Source organism: Vidua macroura, chromosome 13, assembly GCF_024509145.1.
Source record: "Vidua macroura isolate BioBank_ID:100142 chromosome 13, ASM2450914v1, whole genome shotgun sequence".
In the NCBI taxonomy this organism is placed as follows: domain Eukaryota; kingdom Metazoa; phylum Chordata; class Aves; order Passeriformes; family Viduidae; genus Vidua; species Vidua macroura.
Window position 1 is genome coordinate 13520075 of NC_071583.1, and position 27446 is coordinate 13547520.

General features: G+C 36.3%; 1 protein-coding gene across 1 annotated transcript in view; it reads right to left on the reverse strand.

Annotated features, from left to right (window-relative positions):
• CACNA2D3 (calcium voltage-gated channel auxiliary subunit alpha2delta 3) overlaps positions 1–27446 on the reverse strand; it is a 389866-nt gene that overhangs the window by 68081 nt on the left and 294339 nt on the right. Inside the window, exons 18-27 of the mRNA XM_053989736.1 lie at positions 25117–25200; positions 20039–20110; positions 19744–19805; positions 17839–17906; positions 16086–16131; positions 15834–15931; positions 14911–15004; positions 13206–13301; positions 11935–12056; positions 11287–11367 (exon numbers count right to left, since the gene is read on the reverse strand). Of these exons, the coding sequence (XP_053845711.1) occupies positions 11287–11367; positions 11935–12056; positions 13206–13301; positions 14911–15004; positions 15834–15931; positions 16086–16131; positions 17839–17906; positions 19744–19805; positions 20039–20110; positions 25117–25200 (823 nt within the window). The remainder of the gene's footprint in view (positions 1–11286; positions 11368–11934; positions 12057–13205; positions 13302–14910; positions 15005–15833; positions 15932–16085; positions 16132–17838; positions 17907–19743; positions 19806–20038; positions 20111–25116; positions 25201–27446) is intronic.

The following is a 27446-nucleotide window of genomic DNA, read 5'->3' on the forward strand; positions in this document are numbered from 1 at the left end:
TTGATAGAAATTACTGGGGTTATTTTCTTTCTTTTTTCTTTTTCACACTCTTTAAAAATCTAAGTATATATATTGCTTGGAATATTCACTAAGACTTGGTATAGAACAACAGAAGTTTGTTTGTTTTGTGTATGTATATTACAAAGCCACTATTTAGGGCTGAGTGTTTGAGATCATGAAATCTTGATGTAGTGAGTTTAAAGTATTTCACCATCCTTTACTAACTCTTGATGCAGTGTTATACCAAAACATGACCTATGATACACATACAGTCAGTGGCTGACAGGAGTGATGCTCTGCAAAGAAAAACAGAAACTAGCCATCTAACTTAGTTTAATTAGTTACATTTGTCCTATCTTAGAGAGTACAAATTACTATTCAATACAAGATGTATACAATTGACAAGCAGTTTTCAAACCAGCTACTCTTAGCACTGCCACTGATAATATAAATCTGTTAAAAGCGTTTCCAAAAATGTGTTTTCAACTTTCCAGTCTGCCCCAGAAAGCAGCAATTAAACATTACCTCAATTTCCTAACCTAGAAAATAGGAAGCACCTTCTTAACTATTCCATGCAATTTTTTAATTACTTAGTAAGGAAGAAAGAAGAGAGCAGAGAAAATGCTGAAGGAAGAAATGCTACAGTGCTTTGGATGCAAGCCCCAAAAGGAGTACACAGAGACACTGCCTGATATCCTGCTGGCTTACAAGCTTGCTACAGAGTTTTCTGAAGCCATTTATTCCCAAATCCTCAAACAAGTGCTCCATTTTGCAAATGCCATGCTGCAGATGCAGCTCCCACCACAGTGCTGCCCTTCACCAGGAGGATAATGTAGCTGCATGTTTACACATCATCTCTCTCAGAGGGAACATTTAGCTGGATTCACTCAAGGCTCCATCCTTACTCTCAGCAGAGCTCTTTCACCATCAGAGGAAATCAGAGCCAAAATTATTTGAATATCATAAGTTTAGAATTCCACGAATATTTTGAGTGTGCAGAGGTAGTTATTTTAATGGTTCTTAGAAATTATTTGAAGGCAACAAACAGAGATCAGGAGCTCCATTCACCTTTTCCAAGACTTGATAAAACACTTTTTAGGCTATTTGTGACAGACATCTCATGTGTCCCCTAACTGCCCTCAGTGACAGGGATAAAGAGCTGTCCAGGCAGCCAATGTAGAAATCAGCAATCAGTTTATAGTGTGGAGGAAAAAGGCCACGGAACAACCTGCAACAAGGGCAAGGGGAAGCTGTGTCCTGGCACTTGCAGATCTGCACTCTCCTTCCAACAGACAGATTCTGGGATCAAGCTCTGTAGCTGCTCCAGTAACAGCCTCAACTGAGTAATGGGCTCTATGGCAGGAGTCACGTAACCCTTGCTCTTATCTACTTTGTAATAATTGCAACCTAAATATTAAAGCCCATTCCTGCATCTGCAGTTACTTTCATGTCCAGAGGAAATTAAGCATCTCTGTCTTAATCTAAATCTAGCAGATATTGAAAACAATCAATTACTGTCTGTTCTTTTCTTTTTTTTTTTTTTTTTAACTGCTAAGTACTTCATATCATTATTAGGTGCTCATTCTCTGTCCTGAACTAAATAAACCAAGCTGTTTCAAATTTTTCCTGCAGGACCACATTTTCCTTTTTTTTTTCCTCCTGCATTCAATTCCCTGAAGCCTTTTCAGTTCTTTTACATTTTGTTTAAAATGTGGTACCCTAGACTGGGAACATTACTTCAGCTGAGACATCATCACGGCAACATTTTTAGAATATTTATATTTTTACATATGTAGAATATTTGTATTCAGGCTTTTTAATCTGATCTCTTGATGTTTACTTTTTTTTCTTGTAAATATTTGGTAAAGCTTAACGAATAATCTAATCTACTTTCAGAAATGAAGTCATTTAAATATGTAAATCTACCTTTTTTTACTCTTTTATCCATTTACTGCCACAGCATTTTGCAAAGCAAAACTCAGTTTTTCAGATACAGAAGACAGAAATAAGACAGGATTGGATCTTATTGCCCATTGGCCCAAAAATGAGTTTGGGGCCATGCCAAATCACTGGTTTTCCACAGTGACAACCTAAAACAAGCACAGTTGTACTCAAAGTGTAGATCCTGAGATGAAAGCTAATAAACTTCCAACCTCCAGAGAGATTTCACCCTCAGTGTTTCTAACAGGCTCAGATACAGCAGCACAGCTTCCATCACAAATCATACCTCTATTATTTTCAAGCAAAAGAAAAGCAAGAATTGACTTGATATTTCCTAGTCAGGAATAAGCCAGAACATCTTCCTAGTCCTTAAAAAACCAGACCTAGCACCAAAAACCTTTCAGATTTTCCTCATTGTATCATCATTTATATATTTAAAAAAAAGGAAAAAGAAGAAGAAGGAAAAAAGAAAATGAGGGAGAATCAATGAAACGAACAACAACATTTAAAGAAACTCATTCTGAGTCACTTTGAAGATGCTTTGGGGATTTTCATGCACACACACAAGGCTGTAAATGGATAGGGAGTTCTGCCAGAAAGCAAAGTATTAAGTATTTCCATTAGTTCCCTCTGCTGTGGGAACAGAGCGAGCCAATCCATGCAAAATCTGATGCTACACTCTAAAATGCTGTTTCCCAAAGGAAAAAAAACAAACAAAAAACCACCTCCCAATAAAAACAGACAAACAAAAAGGAAAAAATCACAGGGAAATTTTTCATTGAATGTTTATAAGTCTGTATATCATAGTTACCATGGTAAAAGTGTTTGTAATTAACAAATCCAGTCACTTCTAATGAAAAAGTCATAGCAGAAAATGAACAGAGAGAAGTATTAATTCAATTATTGAATAAAGGTAAAATATTTCTTTTTCAGTAGAGGAAACAGAAATTTCATCTACTGATAAAGAGAGATAAAAGCCACAATTTGTTGACTATAAAAATTATTGACTACAACAAGGGGAAAACTGAATATAGGGAATCCCCACAGAACTGCCCTTAATTTATAAAGCTTAGCAATGGACATCTGTCACTGAAATTATTTGTCTGCACAGATTTAATTTTCAGATAAAGGATGCTGAGAAAGCTTTGTTGTCCTTCCAGCAATCTCATGAGAGTATTATAGAAAGCACAGTATTTTTTTCTAATCTCTGTGAAAAACACTCTTCCTCATCAAAGTCAATAAAATATCAGGACATGCTACTCTGCAAGGCATTTGCAAAGGCAGGGAAAGCTCACATATTTTGCATTCCTGCCTTTCATATAAAGGCTCATTATATTGCTTTGTTTACAGAAAAATTTTCTAAAATTTCATTTTAGAGCAAAAATTGAAGACTATAATAGATACATGTTCTTTACAGAAAATTACCAATAGCATCTATATTGAAAGACACAAAGTTTAAACTGAAACATAATTGCTTGCCATTTTTGTCTTTCCTTTGAGAGCTTGCAAAACATCAATCAAAATTCAGCTTCATTATTTTCTAGTAATACAATGTCCAATCAAAACTTGGATCTCTCTTCTTGAATATCAAAGTAGCATATTTAGTGACACTACACATAGCTTATCTCTCATTAACAGTTAACAAGAAAATAACAATCATTATAATAATCTAACTTTGCTGCCCAGAAGACAAGGATACATATGCTTTAGTCAAGCATCCAAAAACAACTTGGATCTTTTAATTTGGCCAAAAGTGGCATAGTAACCACAATCTTCAGATTCTTGGTATGTCCTGAGTTTGTATTACCTGAAATGTGGCTGCATGTTCCCCAGATCACAGGGAAAATGGGCAGCAACAGCAGCCACAGCAAACCACAACAGGAGAGGAGGTGTAGGAATCCGAAGCCCACAATAAACAAACCAAAAATACAAACTTGTCACTTCTCTCCAGTGGAAGCTGTGGTTGCTGTCTCGTACTGATTGCAGAGGAATCCCTCCATGTTTTAGGGCTATGGACACCACATGCTCAACTTTTTTGCGAAGGCTGTCATCTTCTTTTCAAGGTAAAATTATGAAAAAACACTGTTAATGTTTGGCAATATAGTCCACTGAAGGGAAGATAAATTAATCAGTTCTCAATACTCAAAATGATAGCAATGTATTTATATTTATGATTGCAGTTTCAACCTTGCTCAGCCTTATTTGAAGTTATCCAAAGGACCCGACAGCTCATCTGCTGCCTTGCTCTTCTTGATCTGCAGTCAGGGATTTATTTTGCTGGCAGCAGAATTCTTTAGCAAAATGCCCCTAGAATCTGATTGCTGTTAGATCACAAGGATCTTCCTCCTCCACAAATTACATAGAAATGAAACCCAACCAACTGACCAACAAATCCCAAAAGCAAAGCAGAGGGCAGAAGCAAAAAGCAGATGCTCTGTACCATTCACTATACATATTAAGTGGGATGCTTCTGTCAAAGTCCTGGATTCTCTAAGAACAAGTGGTGAGGAAAGCCCAAGAATTAGATAGAGGTTAAATTCTCAAGTTAACACCAGCAGAGAACTACCTCAAAAAAGCAGAAACACTATTAAACTATTCCACAGACTGATTCTGTATGGTGAAATGAACTGAGAACAAATGCAAATGAATGCAAATGTCTGAATTGTGAATATGTCACTGACTTCAGCTTCCCTTTTCAGCTAAAGGAAAATGGACAGGACTTCACCACGTGCTCCAAAGCTCATCACTCCTCCTCCAAACCATCTTTCCCAAGCAATTGCTCCCAACATGTGAGCTGCTTAATGTTAGGCTGTACAAATACACATCTCAGTTTTTCTAAAGCTGGAAACATTAGTCTGTATACCAATATTAGATTTATGAATACAAAAACAATATCCAAAATGAACAAGAAACTCTGGAAAAACATGAAGTCATGGTTTTCACCAAAACATGAAAAACATTTTGAGGGATTTGCTAAATGCTACTGCTGAATATAATATTCTGTGGCTTATAATGGGGAGTAAAGGTTAGGTAAATCACTCTTCTGTCTGACAAGAAAAGCATCTATTTTAGAATGCCTCAAAAATTTGGTTGGTGTGTCATTATGATGACATATTCATTTTCCCCTAGGCCTCCATATTAAAATGCAATTTTATAGATGGTATCATAAATTTTAAGAACTGTATATGGCAATGACATTTGCCTGAATGTTCTTAAAAATAATATGAAAGCAATACATGTGAAAAAAATAGGAAAAAGACGTCCAAGAAGAACAGAGCAGATGTATTTGCTCTATGTACTACTGTAACATCAGCAGATTGCAGTATTTATGGAACTTTTAATGTATCTGTCACTTCTAGAAATATCAATGCCTCAAATTACTTTTGATTAAGTACTTGAGAGTCACTCTGTTAAAAGAGAGATGTGCATGTAAACTCAGTTTAAATTCATTTAAAAAAAAACCCCAGATGAAGTGTTGAGATCACATAGATAAAAATATTAACACACCAAAAAAAAAAAAGGGGGGGGGGGAAAGGGAGTGAAAAACAGAGGTTTTTTGTGTCATAAAGGTACATATTTTCAGAAATAAGGTGCACATTTTCCCCCATGAATTTTTTAAAGAATCTTCCATACTTAGAGCCTAGATCAGCAAAATTCTCAGTTACTAAAAATCCGGTATATTCACAAATTTTCCTTTTAAATTGCTGTCCTGTAGAGTCTGATCTAAACAGGAAGAATAAATACCTGAACTGTGACCAGCCTCAGTATGACTGATTTGTATTTTAAAAGTAATATGAGATTTTGGGTATTTCCTAATTTCAAGTCACAGTTTGACTATCTTAAACAGCAGGATCATCAGGGCCACTTTCCTCTGGCAAGAATAGAAGCATTCAAAATTGTGTGCCATTTCTAACAAATCAGTGATAACTCCTTACTATTTCTTAGCTTGGCTTATGGATACAAACCTAAGAGGAGATGCTAAATCTTCAAGCTGATTCATTCAAAATAGCTGAGGCCTTTTAGCATTTTGACTAGGAATATTTAACACGGAATAAGTGAATTTATTGCTATATTTAAGTTGGGTTTTAAAGTTATGTAAAAGGGAGAACAAAGAAAGTGATGGATGAGGTCACTTGCAAAAAAATCTTGCTCTAACCAGGGTTTGGAGAAAAAAATCCTTGAATTTGAATATGGGCTGGTTATAAAAATAAAGGATCAAGTTTGAAAAGTTAAATACTGGAAAAGTTAAATACTGGATCATGGCATTACTTGGAACAATTTCTTTGGGAAAATAAAACATAGTATTCTTGTTTGCATAAAGAGTATTTTTGGTAAGAGCATTTAAAATCCACTGTCAGTGAACAGAAGAGGCCTGACTGCCTTTCTTTGCTTCAGTTTCAGTAACACCATGTATACCTGATACAAAGAATTGCTTATTATATATTAAACATAATTTAGTTCATATATATATATATGTACACAAATATATATAAAAATTAATGCAATTTTTCTTTTTATTCAGGTTCATAAAGGATAGAGTCAGAGTTATGGCAATGCTTAAATGCACATCCCAGGCAATCACTCTTCTTTGATAGAAAATTACTGTAAACATGCCTTCATCCTCCCAGAACTGGAATACTTTCATTTCTCAATAATTTATCCACAGTGAGCTTCTCTTACTATAGTATTTTAGTTAAGCTGACATAAAGAGCATTGAGGACTTGCTAATTTTCAGAAACTGCAGTATTCATGTAAAGGTAAAGCTTTTCATCTTTTTAAAACAAACAAATTCAGCTACTACTTGATTTGAATTGATGGGCTACAGAAGGGCATGTGCAAGGAGGGCTCATTTAGTGTTTTCTATTTTCTAATTTCAACTTTGATAAATAGGAAGTCCAACACAAAACTGACCATATTAAAAAAAAAAAAAAAAAGAACACAAAAGAAAAAAAAAAAAAAAAGAAAATACTTCTTTAGATATTCCTTCCTTGTACTTAGGTACCATACAAACAAAACTTTTTTGCAATTCTACATTTGCAACAATTGGTGAGAACAGTAATAAAACTCCACCTGGTTTTCTGTCTATTTACATCTAATATGACACACCCAGAGAGGGCATGGCCTCTCCACTTGGGAAGCATTTAAGATCTGACTGGACACAGTTCTGGGTAATCAGCTCTAGCTCAGATTCTCTTAAGATTTGTCCACGAGGATTGGACTAGATGATCTTAAGAGATCAATTCCAGCCTCTACAATTCAAGTATTTTACTGGTCTGCACAAAATGAGGCAAAAAAAAAAGATTCAGGTAAACTGTAATTTCAGCTTTTCTAAGCAGCCTTGTATTAAAGAAAAATGGACTATTCTTCCTCATCTCCTTCAAATTCTAAATTTTCAGTGACTGTGAGACTAAGGACTTTGCCTGTGCATGGTGTAATCCTTCATTCTTCTGACTCAGCGTCCAGAGCTTTTTACTAAACCGGCTATGGACTTTTCCAATGAGGCTGGAAATCCAGGTTCTGCTTGTTCAATGAAGAAATCTTAAGAGCACTTGACAATTTTCATCAGACATTTTCCTCAGCATTCTTTAGTATTCTTTTCTTTTCCCTAAGAAGATTATGTCAGCTCTGTTGCCTTTCATTAAACATACCAAGGGGCTAATTTTCATGTTTTCTGTGAACAGTGATGGCCTCTTTCAACAAGAGGGGCTTTTAATGTCCTATATTGTACTGCAGCTTTTGAACTGTCTCTACAGGAAATTGCATTTTTGAGGGTTCATGTATTTTGTCAACACTCTCGAAATCTCAAGAGAGAGCAATTTTTTCAGTTTTTAGACCCTGCTTTGCTCCATGATGACTCGTTTGCTTGCTTCCATCCCCATATCTTCTTCAGATAGGTGAGCAATACCTTTAATAATTTTTGTAACTAAATCATACTGATGAAACCATCATCTCTTGCCAAAAAATGGAAATAAACACATACATAGCACATAGAAATCCTATGCTGCACTTATCCAGATGACTCTCTGTTTGCCACTTGAAAGTTAACATCCAACTCACCATGCAATCACAAAGAGCACAAGACTGGGATGCTGAATTCTACCAACATTTAGCAGAAATGTACTGTCCTTCACATAAGCATCATAAAACACAGCTCCATCTTGATTTGCCTCAATTTTAATAGCTAAACCACTGTCTAAATTTGGATATTCTATATTAGCTTCATCTTTGTCATCCAGAGGAACACTAATATTCCAGGAATCTCACTGAATTTGATGACTGGGGTCTGGGGTCATTCTCCTATTTTTAGTTCTTGCTAAGAAGAAAAAAAAAAAATCCACCATCTCTTTACTTTGTAACTGGGGCAGTTTGAAGATGCTTAGCATTTCAATGTAATCTTGATATAGAAGACACAGCCACAGAAAACACTCAGCTAAAGAAATTTTGAACATAAATGTGTTCAAATTAAAGAAGGCCCTGCCTGCAGTACTACTGTCACTTCTCTCCTGCAACTAAACTGAACACAACACTAAATATGATGCTACTACACTTATGTTAAAGATTTATCTACACACCTTCTATAGAAATTTGCATTCATTTAAGTAAAAAAAAAAAAAGAAAATCACAATCTCAATTGCAAGAAGCAGGAGAGGTTTTAGAAAAAAATTACATGGGCTTTTTGCCAAGAAGCAAAGACATTCTGACAGGGAACTGGTATTAGTAGGTACAGATGGTGAAACAGCAGCAACACTCAATTCCTCTGTAGTAACAGTTGGCAGACTCACTGATTTCAGGATTTTTTGCCTGTTTTATGCAGTTGAATCTTTGCTATTTGCATTAAGCTTTAGACTTTTATATGAAATCTGTTATAAGTGATGAGTTTCCAAATGAAAAACACAAAACCCCAAAAACAACAACAAATCCCACTACAAATGAACAACAAAAAAAACCCAATAACCCCAAAACAAAACAAAAACCCCAAAACCCAGTCTATGGATTTTGCAGTAAGAGTTGGTTTTGTTCCTTTTTTCCCCTCTCATGGGCAGGAATAATTCAGGTTTCCATTTTATAACAATGTTCTTGTTTCTTTCTGCCAGATTTAAAGTCTTGTAGTGATCTGTAATAAACAACATTCTGGCACAGCTTAATTTTCAGTCAAATCCCTCTAGGGAACAGAGTGATTTAACATGAAATGTGTATCCCATCCTGCTGCTTACTGTAATCTACTCAGACCAAATGGGGATAAGGAATACTTACTTTACACAAATTAAAATGAGCTGTTTTGGCCAAATTTGAACTCCAATGGAGATATTTGAAAACATTACCCATAATCTTACTTTAGTCTCCCAAGTCAAGCAAATAAAAACTTCAAACTTCTCCCATTTATCACTGCTCCAGTTTCTGCCTCCAAATCCATTTTGCTTAACACAGAATATTGTCAGCCTTATAATAAAACCTAAAAATTGAACTACATGCTGGGTACTTTCAAGAAAGTTTTCTGAGGGAAAGTAGGACTGACAAGTCACATTCATGATCTTAAGGAGAACAAGAATACAGCATACACTTATTTGTCTCTGAGAGGCTGTAGTTGGGTGAGTGATGCTTTCATAGAAAACGTTTGTACAGACTCAAAGTGACTTCCCCCCAAAAGAAAATCACATGAAAACATGAAACCATACAAGAGAGAAAGGAAAAACTATTCAAAACAAACTCTTAAAAATGCTTCATATTGTAAACAAAATATCTAGCACACAGTCTTTAAGGTTTACAGAACTAGAAATAAAAAACCACTGACATGCTTCAGAGTGAAGGTACACTGCTCTTACCTTTCATGGCATTATGCTTTTACAGACACCATGGAAATCTTCTCCATGCTTTGGCATTAAAAAACTTTCTATTTTAGATAGAAAGTATGGGGCCCAAGCAATTTTAAATGTTCAATAATAAAGAGAATTACTGGGGGGGAAGCAACACCTGCTTTTCTCTTTTACAATTACTAAAAAAACAAACAACCCCAAAGCTTGTTCATGGTGTATTAGAAGTAATAGTGTGTTATACCTTCTCAAAGTCAAAACCAAATTGCAAATAATCATGAGAAAATAATAAATATCAGGATGTCTATTAACCCTACACATTTTAGAGATGATGGAAAACTTCATCGTGAAACTTTTTTCTAGCTCCAAACAAATGAGCATTCTAGAATTAACATGTCAACCTTCTTCCTTGTACAGTGAAAACTCTGTTACATCTTCAGCACTTTGCAGGTATCTGCAGTGACATTACTTTCTAAATGCTGTTTTATGCTTTAACAGGAGTGCAAAGTCAAAATTAAGATTTCATGAAATGTTATAGAGTTCAATAATTTCTGAAGAATGTATCTTGTGGATTGGAGTCAGAAAGCTGCTTATCTACTGACCTTCTAAAATCTTTTCTTATCAGTGGAAATATTCTGTGTTTGAGGAAACATATTTGAGATATCCCATTTTTCTTGCACATTCTTGTTCTTTCAGTATTGTATTCACTGCATTTTTAATAGTATTTTAAATACAAGAAAAAATAAGGTGGTTCTTGCTTTTGTGGTAGTTATCTAATTTTTCCTGAGATAAGAGAGCTTGGTTTCTGGCAAAATAAATCACAAGATTTATCAAAATTCTTTCCTTCTTCAAGGTCAGTAACCATTGGGAACTAGAAAAAAACTGGTCAGATAAATAACTGAACTTGAGTTAGGAACATCCAACAATTTCAAAATTACTTACTCTCACTTTGAAATCAGTGTGTTTTATCTCTATTCTGTAGTTGTCACACTTCACCTTTCAGTCTTTAGGTACTGTTATACTCTTGCTGACAGACAGTAGAGCTTTGTTATTCAATTTCTATGCACTGAACAAATCACATCTCTGATAATCTAGACAAACTCACCACATTGTATTCTGTTATAAAACAATCCTGTTATAGCACAGAATTTTCAAACTTGAAGCCTGGGTGGAACATTTACACATCAGATAGTCCTTTGTTATATTTCCTTTTCCTTATCATAATAATCTGATTTATGATGATATAGAATTGTCCACCAAAAATGCTTTACAGATAATGGTAATTTCCATAAAGTCAAACTCAATAGCTCACAGGGAGGTTTGAGAGTCAATTAATAAAGGATCAAGGTGGTGGGAAGAGGAAGCATTAAATGCTCTCCACACTTAGCCAATTATATCTTATAGGTGCAACTGCATCCTTCTCTCTCTTCTTAAAAGATTTGATATCTACACCTGCTAACTCAAAAGAGAAAGTGAGGAATTCATAAACAGACTTTAAAAAATTAACAAAATGAATAAACTACAACAATTGTACCTGCAACCACTGGAGATTTCCTGTCATCCAGAAGCTGAATAGCAGTACTGGCTGTCACCACATTGCTCTTGTTGGCAGTTTCTGTGGGGTATATTAAGGGGGAAAAAATGAAACAATCTATTGCAAAATCAGGAAATTCAGGGTTTTTTTTCCCCCCTGGTTTTAGATAACAGTCTATGTGGATATATTGTTCAGAAAATAAAACAGGGAACATTACATATGCACAGAACATACTGGCACTAGCATTTTAAATTCCCCAGCATGCCAAAAACAAGTTTAAAACACTGAAATGAGCCATCAGATTTTGTCTCCCCTGCTAAAAGGGGCAGCAAAGGTGACAACAGGTAGGGCTTCTCAATAATGTGGACATTTACTCTGTTGGACTTGTGCTGCTTAAAACACTTGTTAAAATGTAGTTCTACCTATGCAAATACTAAATGAAAATGTCACACCACACTTTGGGGTTTCACTTGCAGCCCCATGAAACACACACCTGGTCAAAGGGCCAGTGAAGTAGCTGCAAATTTCAATGCCTAGTTCAGATCTATATTTGAGATCAGCTACAAACACTGACACTGTACTGACACTCCTGGGATCCTTTCAGCATCATGCATGGTTCAGAATTTAAGGAATGACAAAATTACAGACCTGTGCTGAATGGGATTGAGTAGACAAAGCTCCCAGGTATTTGTTCAGCAGCTCTTCTGTACCAGAGTGGAAAATGGTCAGCATTAAAAATGTTCTCCTTATCTTCAGCTGTCAGGAAGTCTCTTGAGAAAAAAGAGAGAAAGAAAACAATTGTTGTTTGTTGCATGGCACATAATGGTTTCTAGCTTTGAAAAAAGCTAGAAACCAAAAAAAAATGCAATCATTTACAAAAGAAAATGGTTTGGCACAGTTTTTCTAATAGCACTTGTTCAACAAAAGAGTTAAATTTAGTTACTAATAATTATTTGTGACACACAATAACTTTTGTTGTGAAAGACGTAAAAAGCACTATAAAACAGTACCTCTAAGTACTATTGAAATTGTTTTTACTAATTTGTATAAATAAAAATGCTTAGAATAAAAAGCCTTTTTCTTCCAGCAAAATATAAGAACTGTGAGCTGCACAACATGGAAAAGGCACTGGAGATTTGCTAGTCTGTTGCCACTGGAATTCACTCTTAGGTAATGAACAAAAGGGTAATTTTACAGCCTATGTTCAAAATACTATGTGGGGGGTGGTAGTGGACAACTAAATACTTTATTCCTCAATAATTTCAGCAAATTCTGTCTGTTGACAGAAGAAAATTTATGCCAAGAACAAGTATAATGTCCACTCTGTTGTTCTAATTTTCTGCCTGACAGTAACAAATTGTAGTGCTGTTGATGTCACCTACTCGTACAACATCTGTCCTCAGATAAGTCCATAGACCTTTATATTCAATCAAGTTAGTTTATCAAACACAGATTTTCTTTTATATGCATAATACCTCCACTAGCTTATATGTTCTCCAAGGAAAATGGGAAACTCTTGTACGATGAGGTCTCCTGATTTCTCTTTCACCCAGTCCAATTCTGTCCCTTGGCTTTATTTCAACACCAAAGATATTTTCCACAACAATGGTGCAAAATCCCTGAAAAAGCCTACAGGAATTTGTTTTCAGGTGGTGTAGTAAAAGGTGTAACATGTTTGTAATTTGCTCTGAAGAAGAGAGATTTGAGGCTGGGAGTGTGTGTGCAGGGAAAGCAAATTTATAGGCTACAGGTGTAAAATAGTTTATTGTTCTAAATGTTCCAATCAAATAATTTAAGGGATCCTAGGATATCTTTCTAGCTTGTTCTGTGTGAAGAAACAGTAGATGGGCTTCATAACAATGCACTATGTTTTTTTCTCTCTTTTCTTCCCTGGCTGCCAGGCACAGTTTGTTACTTACTGGTTGGTCAGCTGCTCTGGGCCCACAAACAGGTTGATCCGAGAGAGTCCAGTCCGTGTCCCAAGGAAGGCAACTTCCACCCCCTTGTCAGAGTTCCTGAAACACAGCAGAGCACAAGCAGAGACAAAGCTTCAGACAGTAAACAGATAAAGCTGCTTCGCTGCCACAGAAAGCACAAGTGTGCATGTCTTTAAGATTATTGTAAGCAAAGTTCTCTTATTTATTGATTCACTTTTAAATGCTGGTTTTTAAGTTATAGTCATCTGGGTTTTGAATAGTATGCAATGTAGAAATGCTATTTAGACTAAGAATCCCTAAAAAACCAAACACAATAAATTTTGTAGGATTTGTAGGAAGGGATTATAATAATAGAATAAAAAGGTGTGGCATAGCTATATACAAACTATTTAATAACCACTGACACACAGTGATTCTGAGATGGGCAGGAGTTCCAGGTCTTGCTCCCAGTCCATTCAACATTTCTGTGCTATATTTATGCTTCAAGTCATAGCTGTGACTATTGCTCAAGTAAGCAAACATTTTAAAACAGGCAACTGAGAGTTAAACTTAGCTGCCATCACGACAGGCTTTAGCCTCTAGAGCTTGGGGAAAAAAAAAAACATTTAGCCTGTAGAACTTGGGAAAAAAACCCCTCAAACTTCCTGAACTTCCTCTGCTGCACTTTTATCAGTACCAAGCTATTTTAAAACTAATTCTTGTGTGGCTGCAAGAACTTCAGTCCCATTAGCACAAAACCAGGGACCACAGCCATTTTCTTGTTTCATTAATGAGATAGAATGAAGCAAAGTCAGAATCTGAAAAGGCTTCAAAAGTCAGCCCCGGCATCATTCCACAGCTGTCCTTGTGTTTGGATCTGTTATTTCATTGTGTAGGATGACACCTTGCACCTCCTGATGGCCACAGTTTATTAACATGCATCAATTTCTTATCTTTATCCTCCCAGAGAAGGCTGGATAACTCTTTGATGAACCAGATCTTATCATGCTGCTTTTTTCATTCAGTAGGAGTACATGCTGTACAGCAATGTATTTTTTCTTTCAAGTTTTAGAAAATGGTTGAAATTTAGGAAAATCTAATCAGGATAATCTCCAGAATTGCCTTTCAACCACTGTATTTCATGCAAACTGCTAAGCTTAATACCTGTTTACTCTAATATGGATAAAAACTTGTTACTTAACACCTTAGTACATCAGAGCATAAATGAATAAAGTAGAAGATATAAACTCTGAAAAGGACTGGCTAATCTCCTACCTCTCCCTAACAGGAACCTAGATCCCAAGTAGTTCTGGAAAATAAACAAATCAAGGATTAAAGAAATTATTTTCCAGTGCAAGTTTTTCTATATATAAGTTATTCTGAGACAAAATACCAATTGCATCAATTATTTTGGTAAATTTTGCATTAAATTTCCCAGGTACTCTTTGTTAAAAATAAACAGAACTGTAAGTTGCAATTAGGCTACAATTTTAGCAGCTTTATTGTGGAAATCAGGTAACCTTTCATCATGACATACTGTGCAAGACAAACACTTCAGATTGAACTCAAACTTGGTGGTATTTAGGATCAAATAGTATAATATTTTCATGCATATCAGGATTTGTTAGGCATTCCACCAATTCATTAACATAACTAATAAAAATACAGCCATGACTGATGAATAATGATAGACACAAAGACAACTTACTCTGATTTATTCAATGCTAGACTGGTCCAATAAGCTTCAATTGGTGCACTCACAACAGCATCAAACAAAACTTCCTGGATCAATTCTTTATCACCTACCACAGAACAATAAAATCAGTAAATGTATGTGCATATAAAGACATTTTTTAGATGACACAACAATAGGGTTTTCTTACATTTTACTTTATCTGTGATATGCTTTCAAACTTTTTGCACAAAAAGGCATTTACTATGTAATACTACACTGTATTTTACCACAATGCAGTTTTTCACACATAATTTCATTGCATTAGCAACAATTTTAGGTCAAAACCCAATGATACTCCACTTCATGTAACTCATTCATGTATATATTATCTAATGCTCATGTCTGCATGTGCCATAAGGTTACAAGTAGGTCTAGTAAGAGTCACAAAAGCTCTGCATTTCTGCAAACATACAGAATATGCACCTATTTGAATTTTTTATTCTGCTCTGCAGTTCAGAAATGCTAATTACATATGTGTCCTCCCTAAAATACTCATGAAATATCAGGTATGTTCTTTAGAAGCCTGATCCAAGGATTGATTCCCATCAGTCCTGTATAATTTATATAACCAAATGCAATGATAATTTTGCATAGTACAGTTACACCATCTGAACACAAACTTGAATATTTGGTACAGGCACATAGTTTACTGTAAAAGTCGAAAAACTGTATCATAATTAATACTACCAATAATAACACATAATTAATTCTAAGAAATAATAATATCTTTATTGATACCCCGGGAAAAGCTCAAAACCATATGAAATTGCAAGGCAACATCAGCTAAGCAATCCTATCATTGGTTGAAGTAAGTAGCTTTGCACTTTGTAGAAGGTTAAGTGTGGCAGTTTTTGGCTGGGATAAACCTGCAAATCCATGTTTAACCGAGTACTTGCATTGGAGCAGGGGCTCCTTCCCTGTGAGGTAGCGTTTGATTGCTTCCAACTGCGTCATCTGCCGGTGCTCAGGGTGCAAGTCAGTGTTGCAGTAGGACCTGTGAACACGTTGTCAAAACAGTAAAAAGTTATATGTACAAGCACAATCTTTCTTTGTCTTTGAATATAAAGAATTGGGCTCTGCACGCACAAAAAAAATATGAAACCAAGGAGGGTAACAGACACTAATTTCATGCTTTATTTAAGGCTTACCATTCGTCTGCTAAAGATACATCAGGGTGTTCTAAATCATGTAAACCTGTAACAGGAATAATAATGGGTTATTTAGGGAGAAGTCTGGGTAACAGATGGTTATTTGCATAATATAAGCCCTTCTTGGAAAGTGCAGTATTACCATAATGAAATAAATCACAGTAAACTATGTTCAAATACACTTTAGGGTCTAACAAACTGGCAAAACTAGTTAAATCAGATCTAAAACTGAAAAGGCATGAAAAAAAATTTTGCTGATATATTTAACTTATGTGAGTTACATAATATTTTTAAAGCTTAGAAAACAATTTGAGGAAAAACAAATGCAAAATGGTAACAGACTCCTGTTCATACTCTCTTGTTCTCTTTTGCCAGTAAAGTTCTTTATGCTAAAATACACACTTCTCATTTCATGTGAGCTGTTCTCCTCTCTTATAATGAAAAAATTCATTAAGGACAATTCCCTCAAAACCTAAGCATACAGGCCATGAACACAAACAGCAATTTATGGGATTGTTCAGAAAAGGTTTTTTGTACTAACAGGTCACACATATGCTTGTAAATAAGAACTATATCATTAGTTATATAGAACAATAAAAATGTACTTTGGCAATTTTAAAAACTCTTAAAACCCTTATCAATAGACAATAAGCAAATAGGGTTCAGAAGGCAGCATCTGGGTTCAACCCCCCGGAGTACACAATGAACAAGGACAGAGCAACTGTGACTAAGGAGGGCAGGGAAGCCAAAATTGGAGCTAAAACTGTGGTCCCTGGGGAGGACAGTGAGATGAAGTGAGAGAGAATGAGTGAAGGTAAGAGTGGGAACAGTGATGGTTCTGTTAACACTTCTGGGGGTGCACCTGGGCCTCAGACTGCCTGACATGCGTGGCCGCATTAAAGAACTTTGGTGAAATCTGTGAAAGGGATATTGGGAACAGTCTGGGGAGGGAGTAGCTCCAAATCTCCTGTTGTGCCTCCTTTGTAGCTGCTGTGCTACTCAAACCTCGCGGCACTTATTTTCATATCTCTCCTCCTGAGAGCAAGAACATATCTGTGTCCCAAAATACAGCCAAAGAACAAAGACCTGAAGAAATTATCTGTCTTGTTTCACATCACTGACAAAACAAGTAGAATCAGAAATAGAGATTTCAGCATAAAATCTGAAAGCACTCCTCTATTTAAACACTTTTTGCTCAGCAGCTTCTAAAATTTTCAGCCTTCCCTTCAACATTCTGAAATGTCTCCACTCTTACTTCATCTTCAGAAACCTTCTTGCCAAACAACTTGATGACTCACACAGTTGACTCCTCCATTCATTTAGCTGGGGACTTATCAAAAAGCAAAACCAAAAAACAGTTCTTTCCCTGAGTACTTCTGCTACTATTATAAACATGTAAATCCTTGTAGCTAATGCACATACCAGTTATAGCTCTGAAAGATTTCACAATGTATAGTCTGTGAACAAAACCAACAGCCATTACAGTGCTCTTAGTAGTTACTTTCTTCAGAAAACACTACAAATAATTAACATTGGGCTGTGACTTGTTCTCTGAAATACTGAGAGACAAGGATGGAAGATGATCCCATCTAAAGAAGACTCCCAAGCAGTCTGACTATGCCTGATACCCTGTGAAGTAAAAGATTTTGAAGAAAAAAAAGAGTCTATCTCCCTTGTGGAATCTGCAGACAAGGAACTACCAAATTAACAATAAAACTACTGTGTAAGCCACATGAGAAGGTAGGTACCTTACCTTCTTCTACAGTTACATTCCCTCTGAAGAAGTATTTTCCATGTCCTCTAGAGAGAGCCACACCTAAACTGTGCAGAGAAATAAAGCAGACCTTGAAATCTGTGAGACAAACAATAGTAGACATTCAGAGCTATTTTCATTTTTAACATTTCCAGCTCATATACTGTGATTAACTTAAACTGTTTGTTTCCAAACTCTTACCAATTATATTTATTGTTCAATTAGTTGCTTCAATGATGTCTCAGTTCTGATGTGCCTCAACAATTGGCTGTATTTATGTGTGCTTAGAGGTGCAGTAAACCATTATTCCCTGGCAAATTAATAAATGAGCCCCTCTAAGCTCACTGCTGTTCACCCAGCATGAGATTTCTTCAGCTGAGCCTTGAACATGACCATGGCCTTACGATGAGGGAGACAATGTTTTGTAAATCAGCCGAAGCTGTTGAGAAACTACAGAAGTGTGGGAATTGATGGTGCTACTGACAGGAAAAGAATTTCAAATGTGACAACAGCATCATGACTCCTCCTGGACTAATTTTTCTGTGTTTCATATTTTTAGCTAGCATAGCTCTTTTGTATTGACTTCAGCTTCATAAATTCTCAACAGTTACACACTGTGTTTTGGTCTGGTTTTCAGTCTACCATTTAAAACATCCAAGTTTAATGAAGTGGCTGGGGGATCCCATGCCTCTTGCTATCAAACACAAACAGAGAACGCCTTCTGGCATTCATTCATTCATTGAAGGGCATTATCTTGAGCTAGGAATCTGCAGTAATCAGCAAGACTGCAAATGCATGGGCTAGTACTGGAAGTACATGGAGAGGCACCAAATCCAAGAGCACACAAGCTGCAATCAACAGCTCGGTCTGGGAAAGAGCTGAACACTAAACAGCTTTGACACTACAGTGTGCAGTTGTCCCAAATCTACACAACAACCCAAAACTAGAGACATATCATGTTGAAAAAGGACAGTTTTCCTAATTGTATTTCTGTCCTTAGCACCATAACTCACACTACATGCATGTTTGTAGCCCCACTTCTGTTTACCTAACAGTGCAAGAGTGCCAGTGCCAAAGAAAAACAAACAAACAAAAAGAACAGCAACCAGAAAAAACTTCACAAAATAAAACCAAAACAAATAACCCATTGAGTATTATCACCTATCAGTAAATTTTAACATGCATTAGACATCAGAGAAATGTGCCTGTAGTTTTTCTGTGTGGTAATGTAGCTCAAGTTATGTGAAACTCTTCCACTGAAGAAAATTTCAGTTGCGTATCCCAACTGCCAAACTCCTGCCTCAAGTGCAAAGTACAGTTAGGGCTCTTTTGTTAGCAGATTATTTCTAGTTCAATTATGAGCATTTTTGAAGTGACTACCTGTTTTCCTTTTTTTTTTTCCCCTCCCAAAATACATGCAAAAATTACCAGCTTACTTGGTTTTAGTTATAGAAATCCACTGAAGGTCGTTCAGAGAAAGAAAACATCCAAACCTCAAATTGGAAGTGAAATACTATCTCATTTTACATTACATTCTTGTTGTGGAAAAAAATAATAAAATGGAGCTCAAGATGTAGTTACTTAAATGGATTATAGTATTTATAGCTCTCCAAGTACTTGCGAAAGCCTTTCGTTCAATGTAAACCTCAACTGAATATTTTTTCAATGAAATGTAAGCCATGACAAATACTGTGAGTTTGCCTGTGTGAGCTTGCACAAACTTTCCATCCCCGGAAAAGCTGAAAGGAATGCTGGTAGGCTCCTTTTCCTTGCTATTTTCAGCATTGTCCAGGGATATTTCATTGTCAGCCTTTGCTGATGAGCTTTTAATAGAGTTCACAAGCTCTGTATAAGCACAAATCCAATGAGTTGGATGAAACGTCCATTTATTATGGCCGGCTCTACCTGAATGGAGTACCCTTGATGTCTGTATAATAGTAGTCATTTGTCATCACCAGGACCCGCTTCTAGATTCAGAACAAGAAAGTCAAAAGGAGAGAGGGTAAGAAGTTAGTTTGCTATAAGAAATGTATAAAAGACCAAGTAGTTAGTCACTGACATAATTAGAAGCAAAGTTTACATTCAGGGAGTGAAAAAACATATATACTGCAGGGAACCTTATTTGTAGCAACCTTAAAAATAATTTAAAAATTATCTGCTTGCTTTATATTTAGTTGGAATAGTATTTTAGACATTGTACCCCTTTGTCCACTGTCTTCTTCACTTCCATGGAGAATTTTCCTGTTTTGCGGTTCACCATTGCATTTCGAAGCTGAAATGAAGGAAATGTGTTTCAATTCCTTTATTTGACTTTTCTGTAATCCTTTAAACTCTGAGCTCTCCAGTACACTCATCTGGCCTAAGTAGCACTCAAGTTTCTTCATTCCTTCATTTCCAATAATTCTACTACACACTGGAGAACCCATTTACAGATTTTATTAGAGGCTGTATAGGCCAAGGCTCCTACCATACTATTTCAAGCTAATGTACATAAGATAGGAGCTCTCAGCATCCTTCATAGTAAAATACATTTTTGTGTAGTAATCTGGATTTTATTTGGTATGAACAGTGTGACTACTATTCTGTATTTACTGCATGGCAAGGCAAAGACTAGATTCCTAGCTGGATTTAGCTGGTTAGACCAGGGCCCAGTATTTAAATACATCAACAGAGACACAGATAACAAGAAAGCAAAAAGAGAGAAAACCCCTTATCTTACACTATTGTGCTTAAGAATCTACGTTGGTCTGCATCCTTAATGGGCACCAGAAACTGCATCAAAAATTAACACTAGCCCACAAAAACCAGAATGGCAGCCCACTGGATCAGTTATGTGATCCAGGGGGAGCACACAGCCACAGTGCTCTGCAATTCCCTCTGGTTGTCCATTGGTGTCCAGGTGTACCCCTTAAAAGCTATTAAATTTTAGCCCTGTAGTGGAAGCCCTAGGCCAGTCACAATTTTAACAACTGGCCCTGACCTCTCCACATCTTCCAAAAGACATTTTAAATCCCCTTCAAAAATGTGTTTCATTGCTTTATAAGCCAAAAATTCAGAGAAGCTAGGGAAAACAGAAAACAAATGGAATAGGGTTTATATACAATGATTTAGCTGCTGCTCTGCAAATTAAATCTGTTACTTTTTAGATCAAACACACTCTTTTCCTGTAACTTTTTCTTTCTACATGAGCTACAGGCTCCCAAACCTGGGAGCTGCTAAGTGCCTGGCCCATCATCCCTCAAAACTCTGCCCTTAGCACACCTTGATGCTCCCTGCCTTCCTCCCAAAGGACACACAACCCCTCTCATAGATGAACATTCCATGATGGTGAAAAAAATGTAAAAAAACCCAAGAACCATCCCCCAGGCCTGCAAGCCAAAATGACCATCAGTATCCCCAAGGATGAGGACAGGGTCTCTGGGCTAAAACTGAGGAAAGACAAGACAGGTGTTTTGAGAAATCCTCAGCCTTCAGGTGTTGAATTTGCCTATTCATCAGTTCATTTTAGGGAAGAAATAAAAAACCTGCTGTTTAACAGTTACACCATCCATAAGTGGAAATGTTTAATTTGAACACTCTTAGATTTACTAATGTAAGATGTGAGTTATTTTGCTTTTTGTGGGAAAAAGCACCTATAGATATATCACAGCTGTAATTTTCATTACAACTTGAAAATTCCACTATTACAAATCAATTTAGCATTTAAAATGCAGGAAAATATTGGCAAAATGAGCATTTCCATGTATCTTCTATTGCATATCTATCTAAACACAATTTTGGACATCATGTTCCTGCTGAATAAATATCTCCTGTTCTACAGTACCTCATGCCAGATTGAGCAATTCAGTTGAGTTTTAATGAGAAATTGAGAAGACAAATATCAATGTGCTCTGCAGGCCGAGTTAATATGGAGGGGAAAGAGAATCACCAAACTTGCCAGTGAAATATCTAGTTTTATTCTCACAAACAAGTTGAGCACGGCTGACCTATCAAAAACTGCAAACTTTGCAGCTCTTTAAATTTAATTCTAGGGCATCTAGATTTGAATTAACAGTCTTACTCTTCTGTCAGTGAGTGTAAAAGAATAATTTTTAGCTGGAGGCATATATAAAATAAAGCATATATTTTACTGTAGATTTTTTTTAACAATACATAATAGGCAATTCTGGAAATAGTTTCCTATTTTAAGTTTTGTGGTTTTGGACTTGGAGAGCTGGTCTTAATTAACCATCTACTTTCTAACATTTACAGAACAGTTCCATTTATCTTTAACATGGTTTTCATTTTTCTCCTATTGGTGCCTGCAGTTGTCTAAGACCCATTCCTCCCACAAGCCTCAGGCAAGTCATAGATTAACTAAAAGGATCTCCAAACTCTCAGTAGTGTTTAAGATCAAGTCTGCATGTGGGATTTAGAGTTTTACTCTTCTCTTTTTTTTTTTCCCTGCTTGCTGTGATTGCATTTCTTGGCTTTGTAATCTGGTTTCTCAGCTCTTCTGCAGTTTCATCTCTCTCCTCAAATGCATAAAATAAGCACTGCCTCAGCTGGCTTCAAGCCCCAAAACCTTCATTCATGGTCCTTTTTTTTAATTTGAAAAAAAAAAAAAAATTCATTCAGTTAGAAATTATAACAGAAGAATTTTAGGTGAAGTAACGAGAAAAAGTTTTCTATCCAAATTGAAAATTCTCCTCTTTGGTACTGTGTGCAAACCTTGCTGGAAGACACTGTTAACTTAACAAGCTCATGCTAAAATCTCTGTTTCTAATAAAATGCCTTAACAGCAAGATAGCAGGTATTGTTAACCTGGAAAATGAGCTGATACATTTATGACAACAATATTTCATGGTGAAAAAAATTCTAACCTTAGTTTGGCCACCTTTTCCTCATTGGATTACTGAAGAAAAGCCATGTCTTCACCTTTCAGAGTAATAAGCATTATTGCTCCTTCAACAAAATATCTTTCAATCAATTCCTTACAACTCAGTTTCACTGCTGCAGTATGAGATCATTCTATATTCTTGGAAAACTATGTAACCATGAAATTAATGTGGCAAAAAGTAAGAAAATGTCTTAATCAGCTTCTACGTAAGTGTTTCATGGGAGAAAAATATACCAGTAGTAGTCTATGTTGTTAAAAGCAGCTATATGAATACATTAATTCTTTGCCTCTGCAGTTGAATAAACAATGCTTTACTACTCAAGCTTGGAAAAAATCAAGAACATCCAAAGCCTTTGGTGAAGGAGAGCCATGTGTAGCTTGTTTCTGTGTTACAATTAAAATTTCATTTTTTAGAAACATGTTTTATTGGTGAAAGAAAGATTCAGATGAAATGTATGTATATATTTTCCATCAAAATGTGAAATAAAATTTTTGTAGCCTTCAGATAAGACAAAGATCAATTTTTAAAAAAGTTTTCAGAAAATGTGATGGAGCTTAAGGGTCTCAATCAAAGGCAGTACTCAGGGAAAGCTTAATCTGGACTTTCATGTGTACTCAGATAGAATCTCAATTATAAACAAAACTTGACTTTCAATGTCACAGAAATAGTGCAATGTCCCATTATCTGAACTACTGAACTTCTGCTGAGATATGATTTTAAAAAAAAGAATTGAAAATGTGAAAATTACGCAGAGGAAGTAATGGAAGAAATAATAGTAATAAAGAAAAAAAGAAAACAAATCCAGGAGAAATAACAAGAAGAAAAATCATGAAGGTTTAAAGAAGAAAAATCATGAAGGTTTAAAATCTGTGTGTAACTACAACTATAACATTTGAAAGGACAGGGAAAATTTTAAAAGGTCATTAGCAGAGAAACAGGTTGAAAAATAAATTATCAAAGTTAAGAGAATAAGCAGGGTATAAAACATGAGGCCAGTGAGATTGCCAAGACTGCAGAAAGCTGCTACAATATATGAAAATCTTATGAGGAAACCTTAAATAGTGTGTGCATAGAAAATGACACAAAGCTATAAAAACGTTGAAAAAGTTTGTGTGTGCACTCCAACACAAAACTGCAGCTTAGGAAGTGAAGTGGCCTCTGAGGAGAGGCCGAGGACAATCTATCACCTGGTGAAACAGACCTTGCTAAAAACATAGATGAACTGCTTCACTATTCACCGAGGGGGCGGAGAGAGCGAGGAATGCAAGATATATATTTTGTAAGGGAGAAAGAAAATATAGACTCATGTCAGAACAGACATCAAGAAATTAGGACATCTGAAGACTGACAAGACTCCAGGGGCTGCTGTACGTGATCCATCCCAGATTTCGGAAGGACATGACACAGTAAATATGGGAACCTTCAGTGGATGTATTCAAACCTCTGGAAAAGTAGAGGTACGAGGGACTTGAGAGAAGCTAGCATAGGACTGATATTTGAGAAGGGATCCAGGAGACATCTATGAAAAATACAGACATGCAGTCGTGACTTTGGCAGGAGGGACCTCATGGGAAAAACTAAATTACGGGACAGAAAGGTGAACACCTGGAAAGTTACGATTTAATTAGGGACAGTCAGCACAGATTCACACAAAACGAATCATGCCTAACAAATCAGATTTATTGTGGAAGTGACAGAAAGAACAGGCAAAGGTTAAGCCATGGACATAAGGAAAGCTTTTGATACAGTACTGCAGAAAAGGCTAAGCCTGAAAGGTAAGAAAGAATAAGATAAAGAGCAAACTACAGAGTAGATGGAGCAGTGAAAAATTAGGTTAATGGAAAGCATTGTGTGATAGACACAGAAATCATGCTCCTGCAGCTACCCATGTGTCTGAAATTAGAGTTTGGAGTGAAACTCTGCTCCGCATATAGGTCAAAGAATCCAATTTTGTTTATTTATCTGATGTTTTTTGACTTTGTACATTAAGTAAAATCCTCCCATTTACTTCCATTAAGGAAAAAAGGATCTCATGGAAAGAAGTTCAGCTAATTTCTGAGTTTCATCAGTTGTCTGGGCCAGCCCTGAGGAGACATTCTATTTCTGTTTCTGGTGCTATATTTGCTATCCAGCACAAATACACAATGGGATGCATGGAGACTGCAAGGGTGATGAGTTTTACCAAAAATACAAAGAGTCTGTGTTTGTGGTATATGCATACATAAGGAAGAAGCAATGCACAACAGTTATAAAATTCTGAATTAAATAAAAGGGTCTATTGTCCTTCCCTTCCTGAGAGCAGTCAGGTGGCCTCTCTAATGACTACTTAAACAGTTTCCAGGTACAGTAGTGGGATGCAACAACGTCTTCTGACAGGGTTTTAAAACACATCCCTTACCACATCATCTCTGTCTTCCCACTCCACCTCAGAAAGATCCACACTACTGTAGTTGGGCTTTCTTCGTTTCTTCCCCTCTTCATACTGGTACAAAAAAGGTGGAATAGTTAGCACATCCTGTTTTATTTGCACAATGATTTTAACATCAGAAGCTTTAAAAAAATTCTAAATGCATGCTGATGGTCTGCAATACATTTAGCAGTAGGTAGCTTGATTCACACGAAGTGCACCATACTGCTGCGTAAATGCTCGCTGTGAATTAAAAACCTAAAACTCGTGGTCATTTGCATGATCTCTTGCCATGATGCAGAGCTTTTCTTGATGGACACACAGGGAGGTCAAAATCAGCTGTTGTACTTTCTTCTCCCCATATGGAAAATACACAAGACCTTGGATCTTGAAGTTTATGTTAAATATCTCCAACTGGCTCTTTCAGCTGTACAGGAAGTTATATTTACTATAATCTTATCAACAAAATGTTTACCCATTTCACTTCAAACAAGATAAGATGCAAGTCTTTGGGAAGTATGGTGTTAGCATTTGCTGATATTTCATTTTATCTACAACTTTATGGGGAAAAGTAACATAGTAATAATGATAATGTAGGGGGTTTTATCACTCCTTACTGTTACGCTGTAAATTGCACATTTAAAATAAACATTCTCGTGACAAATTAATTTGACACCGAGGTGTTTATAACGTGGGAAATTCTGCCCTCTGCTGAACATTGAAAATCAGCCTCAGTGCAACCACACAAACCTGGCTCAGTGGAAGAAAGAAGTACTTAGAAAGACCTGTGAATAAAGAATCTGACTGGATAAGTAAAATTAGGAGACTACATTTGAAAAAAAGAGTAAATTTGGGAGAGGATTGGCATAATGTGTAATCCGGTCTTTTATCAAGAGAAACCACAAGTCTCTTTATGAGGTACGACAGGAGACATTGTGATGTGTGAAATATCCCCAAATTGCTTTTGTGACTCCTCAGCAGCACCAGAAGGATTGAAACTGTACCTGTAAGGGAATATATATCGTTGATTCTCCTCCCTCAGGCCAGGGCCAACTACACCATAAACCAAACCTGTCAGTGCTTGAGACAAGCAATTCATCACCACAGCCAGCGGTGCAGGCGCTTTCCATCACGTTCTGCAGATTACACAGAGACCAAGGGAAAGCCTTGCTCTCTGAGCATTAAGAGGGTTGTTCCCATCCTTTTTCCTCTCCGAATTAAAAATCCTCATATAAATCCCACAGTTGCTTTTGTAGACCACAATACTTAAAAATAGGTACAAAATTCTCCCTGAACAGAAAACTTTTAAAATTATCGAGTACAGCTTCATAAGCACAAAGAGATTTTGAGATGTAACACTGCAAAGTTTCTCCCAGCATGGACTTCACTGAGCTTCCTTAATTTCTGCTCATAAAAAATTAGATACTCCAATTTCTCTTACAGATAGTTCTTTTAAGAAATTCTGTAGGGTAAAATCCCAAGAATTCTCATTCTTTTGCAGAAAAAATTCCTAGTAACTCTACCGGTGTAAGTTCTGAGAAGTGATGCAGATGCAATTGAAAAGTATTTTCATGTGCTTTCCTTACCCTCTGCTAAAACCTGCTGTTCTTGTAACAAGGTTGTCTACTTCTTGTCTGCTACGATTCAACAGATGGGTAGAGAGATGTAAAGAACTTCTGCTTTCAGCACGTGTTCATACTCCAGACTTTGAATTCAGGCAGCTCAGTCCTACAGATTAATTTTTGCTCTGTGATAGCCAGAGAGATAACTATACCCAAACACTGAAGTACAAAATTTGCAGCCAATATAATTAAATCTCACAAGAATAACATATGAGAGGATAACATCCCATTCATTACTAGGGCTTGATTTCTCTAGCTGTGTTTTACAAGTCTTTCATTATGGCTGCAGCTATATCAATATTATCTTTAATCTTCACAGGGAGTAACTACATTTATTCTCAGTGGCTACACCAATTAACCAAATAAATCTTTGATCTGATTTAGTCATTCTAGTATAGAAATGGTTACAGCCAAGCTCTGAAATACTGAGAGCTGAACAGTGTTACAAAAGACATGAGCTGGGATCTTCTGAGTAGAGCAAACAGCTCCTGTACTGATTCCAATGTTTAATTACATCCTGCCTCACAGATGTTGAAGAGCTTCTGGGCTATACTGCATTCTCAGACATGTGCAGACCCTTATTTAGAATAAGAAAAGTTGATCTTGTGTGTCTGACAGCAGAAGCAGGCTTCAAACCCCAGGCAAACCATTAGCATCATATTATGAAGCTGGTATTTATTTTAATCATATAGATTCCAC